The sequence below is a fragment of the Stomoxys calcitrans genome, chromosome 4 (assembly GCF_963082655.1).
Source record: "Stomoxys calcitrans chromosome 4, idStoCalc2.1, whole genome shotgun sequence".
NCBI classification, from domain to species: domain Eukaryota; kingdom Metazoa; phylum Arthropoda; class Insecta; order Diptera; family Muscidae; genus Stomoxys; species Stomoxys calcitrans.
Genome location: NC_081555.1, coordinates 86,978,263 through 86,987,301, shown reverse-complemented (window position 1 = coordinate 86,987,301; position 9,039 = coordinate 86,978,263). Strand labels below are relative to the sequence as shown.

Below are 9,039 nucleotides of genomic sequence, written 5' to 3'. Positions count from 1 at the left end.
AATAATACACGGTTATTTAGTGCGCGTGCCAAAACCAGGAAACTTAAACGTGTTTCACTTTTTCGCGTCGGAAATAACAAGCAGCGGTTTCAAATTCAGCGAAATTAACAAATTTGTTTATTTGAAGAATATACGTCCGTCCACTTCAACGATCATAGCAACTAGTAACTATTTAATTACAAAACATTCATAATTTCCTTAAACTAATCCAGCGAGTGCGCCATGTAAGCAACGATTAGAAGAAATATCCCACGCCTGAAGACATAGTGGCCACTTCAAAACCAAAATCGGGGTTGCTATCAAAATCACAGAGCAGACCAAACCACGCCACAGCACGAACGTGAACATCCCGGCCACCTTTCAGTCTTGCGGTATCCGAAAGCTCTGAAAATAACTCGAAAAGCAAGGAAAATAAAACAGCAAAAAGAAAAAAAAGAATTAATGCGTTGTTCACATCAGTGCCAACTAGAAAAAGCACATTGATTTCATATTTAATTCATGAGGCAATTCAACTATATTACACAAAAAACAGCATTTTCAAAATTCATTCATGTGAAAAAAAAATCAAAATTCAAAATCCAACAAATCACCAAGTTCCGAAGTGAGAAAAAAATCCAATTGAAGTAGGCTGCAATGGTTTAAAATATTGTATTATATCGTACCATGGTTAAAGCATATACATGATGTCTTACAGGAAACTAGGGAGTGTAAGAACCTGATATCACATATCCAAAAATTGTGAATTGTGCCAGAGGTTTTCCCAGTGCACCACCAAAGACCCCATTCCGCATTATTTTTGGGTACAAATCTCCTCCCAACGTGATACTCACAGGTGCTGAGGTATAAAAATGCTCGTCTGCCAATTGCAAACCAGGAAACTCATCAACAATTCGTACATCAATGGACTTCTTTGGAGTCACAACTGTGTGATTACGACGCACTTCAGCATATGTTTCGACTGTTGCCGACATCCCGTGATTGCCTCGAATTTGAAGAAGACATCTTGTCTTGTTTCCGACTCGGACCACCCTTTGACCCATTCGACTTACCAAAGACTCAGCTACAATAGAACTCTCAATGCTTGGGTCAATTACGGCTCGTTCATGTATGTAGCGATCCCCACAAACTATCTTTATTACAGCGGTCGCTTTCAGCAGTATGGTCTCTCGTAGGCAGTATGCCGGAATTACCTCTGTTGACATCTCATTTTTACCTTTGTACGGCTTACGCCTCCGTTCATCGAAAGGTACTACCTCCTTCGAAGGTTTGTCCTTGGGGGCATGTTGAGACGAACTAGGTCTCTTGTGCCGATTACCGCGGGACGAACTAGGTCCCCTATTGGTTGCACGTCTGGACGAACTAGGTCCATCATGCTGATGTGAAGATTGGGACGGACGAGGTCCCTTCTTCGACGGGGTCTTGGACGAAGGTTGTGGTCCTTGCCTAGCACCATCATGATACGCCATCACAGTGGACGAACGAGGTCCAGGTTTGTGTAGAAGCGTGTGATGCATATCGCCACATTTGCGACACTTGCCAGTACTTTCACATGTGCGCCATGTATGATCATGTGCTAGGCATCCAGCGCAATGCTGATATATCGAAATAATTTTCATTCGTTCCGCATAATCCATATCCAAAAACTTACGACAGAATCGCAGAGGGTGGTCCTTAAGGCAAACACGGCAAACTATGCGTTTTTTGCCGGCCCGATTGTCGACATTGTATTTTTTTGCTTTAACCATGATTCTAAAATAAAGTAAATAAGTTCTAATTAGAGGGTAGGACGACCAGTTTTACTACTGGCCTCACTATCGGGCCACGTTCGGTCTTGACCTCTACAACACGCACCAGCTGATCGACGCCTGGTAACACCTTAGTGACACGACCTAATCTCCATTCATTCGGTGGGATGTTGTCCTCCTTAATAACTACCATATCCTCCACTTTCACATTGTCGTCAGGATTTTTCCACTTATTTCTTCTCGTTAGTTCCTTCAAGTATTCATTCTTCCACCGGAGACACAAGAGCTGATTTAAAGCCTTAACCCTTTGCCAACGGTTGACAATTGATTCAGGTGTCTCTCGAATGTCTGGTTCGGGGGGAGCTAAAATGGGCCCACCTATCAAAAAATGTCCTGGTGTCAGCGCGTCCAAACAAGATACATCATCAGATATAGGACAAAGTGGCCGCGAATTTAGGCAAGCCTCAATACGGGCCAAGAGTGTTGAAAATTCTTCGAAGGTGTATTTAAGACTACCCGCTATTCTTCTAAAGTGATGCTTGAACGATTTCACTCCAGCCTCCCACAAACCGCCCATATGTGGTGCGCTTGCTGGATTAAAATGCCAACTGATGCCCTGTGTCGCATATGATCCCGTTAGTTGAGGGCCAATCACCTTAAGAAATTCCCGAAACTCGGATTTCAAAGTCTTCGAAGCTCCAACGAAATTAGTGCCGTTGTCCGAATACATTTCCTTGGGGCAACCCCGGCGGGAAACAAAACGGGAGAAAGCTGCCAAGAAGGTTGTTGACGATAAGTCACTAACTGCTTCTAAATGGACAGCCCTTGTGGCAAAACATATAAAAAGACACACGTATCCTTTCGTTATCAAACATGCTCGACCTGTATAGTTCTTTATATCATATGGCCCTGCGAAATCCACACCAGTTCGAGTAAAGGCCCTGTCAAGTATTGTTCTAGAGACTGGCAAAGACGCCATTAACTGACAACGTGTCTTTTTTGCCATTATTGAACAAATTCTACAACGATTTATGGTCCATCGAATCAAATTCTTAACCCGGGGTATCCAAAATTCCGTTCTCAAAACTCTAAGCATCAATTGATTACCACCATGCAGCGTCATTTGATGTACGAAGACTATCAGAAGCCTCGATATTCTACAGTTATAGGGCAAAATCAAAGGATGCTTTTCACTATACGACAGAGAAGTGGCATTATCCAGCCGGCCGCCAACGCGCATCAGGCCCTTCGGATCAATAAATGGGTTTAAGCAAAGTAAATGACTTCTATTTGAAATCGATTGATTATTCAACAATCTATAGTAATCGTCAGTGAAATAAACCTTTTGGGCAACAACAACCAGACGTTCTTTCGAAAGCTGGAGCTCCTCCGAACTCACTGATGTCTGCGAAAAATTCCTCCGGCCATTTAAACAGTCAATGAACCGAAAAACATAAGCCATTACACGCAATGCCCTGGCATAGGATGAGAACCTGTCAAGAATTTCCTCATAATCCTTAATGAAAGTTGAGAAGAGTTTCACCTTCCGTTCCTCCTCCTCTGTAGCAAAGTCAACGTTGCTCTTGTCCCACTGGCTATTAGGAGATTGTAGCCAAGACGGTCCCTGCCACCATAGGGTCTCATCTATAAGATCTTGAGGGCGAACACCCCTGCTAATCAGGTCAGCAGGATTACACTCTGATCGGACATGTCTCCAGTTGTCCTTTCCAACCTTATCAAGAATTTTCGACACCCTATTTGCAACAAAGGTCGTCCATGAGCTAGGTGGTTTTTGGAGCCAAGCAAGAACAATCATAGAGTCGGACCAACAATAAAATTTAGTGTTCTTCTCATCTAAACACAAATCGGTTCTAACGACTCCCATTAAATCTGCCAACAAAAGAGCTCCGCAAAGTTCTAACCTCGGCAGCGAAACAATCTTCAGAGGGGCTACCCTCGATTTAGCCAGTAATAAATGAGCCTGTACGGATCCACCATCCACAACTCGTACATAAATGCAAGCTCCATAAGCCTTTTCTGAAGCGTCCGAAAATCCATGAAGTTCTACTTGAGCGCTAGGGTGAAACCCCACCCACCTTGGAATCCTAATGTGATTCAATGACACATAGTCACAAATAAACTGATTCCACATATTGTGGCTCCTCTCAGTCAATTCCTGATCCCAACCAATTCCTTCACCCCAAATCTGCTGCATCAAGATCTTGGCAACAACAATAACGGGACCAAGCCAACCAGCAGGATCAAATAAGCTGGCAATTATAGATAAAACTTCTCTTTTCGTAAAATTCAGCTTCATTTGAATTGGCTTGACTGAAAAATAGAAGAAGTCACCCTTGGCGTTCCACCTTATACCCAACGTCTTGGCGTTACTCTTGTCTTCGATTTCCAAAAAATTCTCACTAAGACGGTGGCCAGATGGTAATCCCTGCAGAATTTTTTCATCATTCGCGGTCCACTTCCTCATAGAAAACCCAGCAGAGGACAAGGCTTGAATCAATTGGTCCCTAGCCGCTATAGCCAGTGTCACTTCGTGTGCTCCCGCGAGAGCATCATCCACATACATCATATGACGCAATATCTTAGCTGCCAAAGGCAGCTCCTTCTCAACATCTGAGGCCAACTGTAACAGGGTTCTAATGGCCAAAAATGGTGCACAATTAACACCAAATGTTACAGTTTTTAACTCAAAATCTTTTAAAACAGCCTTGGGATCCTTGCGAAAAACTATTCTCTGGAATCTTGTATGTTCCTTATGTAGCCAAATTTGACGGTACATCTTCTCGATGTCCCCATTAAAAACAAACCGATAAAAACGCCATCGTATTATCAACAACATTAGGTCATTTTGCAGAATGGGACCAGGGTACAAAGTGTCGTTTAAACTCAAGCCGGTGGAAGTTTTACAAGAGGCATTAAAGACTACCCTTACCTTTGTGGAAGTGCTCTCAGGTTTAATTACTGCATGATGGGGAAGATAAAAAGAATTCAAATCCTCTTGAATTTTAGGGATCTCCGTCATATGGCCTAATAGCACATATTCATCAAGGACACCGTCATATGTGGACTTAAATTCCGGTTTATTACACAATGACACCTCATTTCTCAAAAACTGGCGATACGCCTTCGTCCTGGAAAGACCAAGACCCTTCCCATTTGCAAATTGAGGTCTAAAAGGTAGCGATACAACATATCGACCATCCGGCAACCTTGTAGTAGTACTTTTGTAGACGTCTTCACAATATTCATCATCTGGACTGTATTTGAAAACCTTGGGTGGTTCCTCTAATAACCAAAATCTCTCCAAAAGCCTGTCTAGCTCGACCGCAGTGCAAAATGAGACACAGGTAGTAAATGTCCCAGGACTTGAGTCAGAAATCGGCCCTGTAAGTATCCAGCCAAAAATAGTTTCCTGGGCCACAAGAGACCCGAGTACGTTTTGCCGAACACCACCCAGCAAGATCTGAGGATAGATATCACCGCCAATTAATATGTCCACTTGATCACTCCTACCGAATTTCGGGTCGGCCAAAGGAAGATCGCCCAACGAAAAGGAATCTGGAATGTCAAGAGTGTGACCAGGCAGACGTCCCGTTAATCGTGGCAGAACTAAACTAGAAACTTGCACCTCAAAACCCACATTATGAGGAGACTTCAAAGAAAATTCACATTGTTTCTCCGCTGATCCCGCTAATGCATTATTTAAACCTGACACCCTGGCATTGACCTTTCTTACAGGGAGATTAAGTCGTCGTTGTAGTTTCTCGGAAATAAATGTAGCCTGAGAGCCAGAATCAATCAACGCCCTTGCCGAGAAAACAGTTCCATTAACCTCAATGTGAACAATGGCCGTCCCCAAAAGCACCTGCTTCCGAGTAGATACGAAACAATTTTGTACCCTGGATTCATCACTCGCAGCGTTCTGGGCCGCAAACCGACTCGTACCAGGCTGAGCCTCCAAATTCACCATGTCTTCAGTATCCAGCTGTCTAGATTCTTTATGCAAGAGAGTGTGATGCCTCAATTTGCATTTCGAGCAACTAAATTTGCTTGTACACTGATTTAGCTTATGATTACTGCTGAAGCAATTCAAACAAAGATTATTCCTTTTCACAGTAATAAACCTTTGCTCTTGATTCATTTCTAAAAACCTTGGGCAGGACTTCACAACATGATCTTGTGAACACACAAAACACAATCTTTTATCCATATTAGTCTGGTACGACTTTACCTTGCTGCTGGACCGGGAAGCTTCGTGAGAATCCTTTGTATCCGTCGGTTTAACCTCATGGGAATGTGTCAGGTCATACACTGTTTCCAAAGACTGGAATCTAGCTGTCAGAAAATCGTCCAGATCCGACCACTTTGAAATCTCCGTCTTATTTCTAACAGTCTGCTCCCAAAGCGATAAAGTATTAGTTGGTAACTTGGTTGAGCACAAAAATACAAAAATTGGATCCCAACTGTGTATATCGATTTCATGCAATTTCAAAGCGGTAATACAATTATTGATGTCCCGCTGAAGGCGATTTATCTCCCCTGCTGACTCGGATTTAACCGATCCAAGATTAAAAAGAATCTTCAACTGACTATTGACCAATATTCTCTTGTTCTCATATCGACTTTTAAGATTGGACCATGCGTTCTCAAACCCATCATTCGTCAAAGGGGATTTTTTAACTATTTCCAAAGCCTCCCCCTGAGTACTTTGACGCAAATAGAACAGCTTCTCAACAGGTGTAATGGATTTACAATCAATGTATACGGCTGTAAACATATCTCTAAACGAAGGCCATGACAAGTAGTCACCGTGAAAAACTTCAGTGGTGCAGGGTGGCAAACGCAAACGATGGTCCAAAAATCTATTTTCCAAAGGTTCTCTCCGTTGGACTTGGTGAGGACTAGCCATTGTTGACGACAAAGTGGAATGGTTAGCGAATGACTGGGACAACTCACCCATTTGTGCTGCACAACTGATGTAGGCTTCTCTACACTGCCTATATAAACGTGAAGCCTCTTCTTCATTCTCCGACCCATCGCATTCAACACTGAAACTCTCATAAGCTGTGTTTATCCTATTCCAAAGCCTGTTAAGTTCTGCCTTCCGCAGTTCCACAGTAAACATGGTATGATCGTCGTTGTTCATAGCATTGTATTCATTCTCGAAATCGAGGAATACTGCCACAAGTTTCCTAAATTTAATGAAAAATTTCGACTCTGCCATGTTTCACCTAAACAAGACCAACCTGATCACCGAATCCCGATAAATGTCCGAGGGCAACGAAATTTGGTGAAAACTAGCAAGGAAGCCACAAATAAAAATAATTACCAATTAAATAAAATTGCGGGACGAATCAACTTCTTATGATAAGTCTCTTACTACAGAGAATGTCAGGTATGTAAAACGAAGACCGATTGTTAGCAAAGAAAAAGAAAAAAAATTTCCACAATAATATATAGGGGTATGCTATTTTCACTGAAGCACTTTTCCCAAAACGCTCACCAAGGCCTTGCTAAATTATCCAAGTATAGCGAAACTTGTGGAAAATAGCAAATTAAATAATTGTCCACGAAATACAAGTGAAATATATGAGAAGGACGAATCAACTTCTGATTATACGTCTCCACTTTACTTAGACAGCTTGCTAAAAAGAATGTGGACAAACGAAAATTCTTCGGCTAGATAAAAATATAAAAAATAACTCTTTTCCATACAAGAATTAAAAACACTGGTTGCAATTGTAGCACTTCCAACCAAAAACAGCGAAATTTTACTAAAATAGCAATTTAATTATAACAAATTCAATGCAAACCAAAACCAAAAGTAATGGACGAAGCAACTTGTTATTAGAAGTCTCCTTTACCAACAGTACAAAATGTCAACAGCTGTCAACAAAGATAAATGAAAAATAAAAACACAACCATTTATCTTGCACAGGCACCAATTAGATTTGTTATTATTAATATTTTTTTTTTTTTTACATTTCTCCTTTATTTTGCGGTATGTCTTTGTTTTAATTAAACATTCAACAAAGAAATTTTGCTCCAAAGCGAAAAACCAAAATAAAGCAGAATAACAAGAAGAAGACCAACGAGTAATTTAATGTTATTTGTTGGTATTTTGTATCAATACGTCGATCAGCTGTGACGTCGTTGCCAGATCCACACCTTTTAGGATTAAAAAATGGGGTACTCAACAACAAATAAATTTTATTAACAACTTTACTTTTGTTAATAAAAAGGTTAGTACGCACCAATAAACCGATAATATTACCTGATTTGGCCAAAATCTGTGGGAGAGATTAAAAGTGATCCTCGTATTCCAACGTATCCGGCTCGAAGGACCTATGTTACGCGGCAAAACAAAAGGGCAAAATCCCAACAACAATTAAACCAAACACTGGTGGAACACCACTGGAACCAACAAAGGCAAACCAGGCAAAAAAAAAGTTCTTTTAATAATACACGGTTATTTAGTGCGCGTGCCAAAACCAGGAAACTTAAACGTGTTTCACTTTTTCGCGTCGGAAATAACAAGCAGCGGTTTCAAATTCAGCGAAATTAACAAATTTGTTTATTTGAAGAATATACGTCCGTCCACTTCAACGATCATAGCAACTAGTAACTATTTAATTACAAAACATTCATAATTTCCTTAAACTAATCCAGCGAGTGCGCCATGTAAGCAACGATTAGAAGAAATATCCCACGCCTGAAGACATAGTGGCCACTTCAAAACCAAAATCGGAGTTGCTATCAAAATCACAGAGCAGACCAAACCACGCCACAGCACGAACGTGAACAAATACTAATACTAATACTAATACTAATACTAATACTAATACTAATACTAATACTAATACTAATACTAATACTAATACTAATACTAATACTAATACTAATACTAATACTAATACTAATACTAATACTAATACTAATACTAATACTAATACTAATACTAATACTAATACTAATACTAATACTAATACTAATACTAATACTAATACTAATACTAATACTAATACTAATACTAAGGTAGGGCCGAGCTCAGGCTACTATCGGGGTCAGCAGGTGGCGGATGGCTGAACGACCTAAAGGTTAGCTGTGAAAAATAAGCAGCCCCCGACCACGAGCGGTGAAGACCGAGGACATGCTACAAAAAGGCATTTATAGCCAACGACGTCTTCGCGACATGGCGAGTGGATGCCGCCAGTTGACTAAGTATCCACCCACAGGGGTGCTCTACAGATAGATGCAGTCTGGGGAGTGATGCCCC

At 41.1% G+C, this 9,039-nt stretch overlaps 2 protein-coding genes across 2 annotated transcripts; both read right to left on the bottom strand.

Annotated features, from left to right (window-relative positions):
• Positions 1–563: 563 nt before the first annotated feature.
• Positions 564–8,185, bottom strand: LOC131997209 (uncharacterized). The gene is made up of 2 exons (XM_059367783.1): positions 8,038–8,185; positions 564–1,749 (listed from the first exon to the last, which is right to left on the bottom strand). The coding sequence occupies exon 2, from the start codon at positions 1,743–1,745 to the stop codon at positions 699–701; it is 1,047 nt and encodes a 348-aa protein (XP_059223766.1). The 5' UTR covers positions 1,746–1,749; positions 8,038–8,185; the 3' UTR covers positions 564–698.
• Positions 1,771–6,987, bottom strand: LOC131996981 (uncharacterized). The gene has a single exon (XM_059367193.1). It carries the CDS (start codon positions 6,985–6,987, stop codon positions 1,771–1,773), a length of 5,217 nt encoding a protein of 1,738 aa, XP_059223176.1.
• Positions 8,186–9,039: the final 854 nt, after the last annotated feature.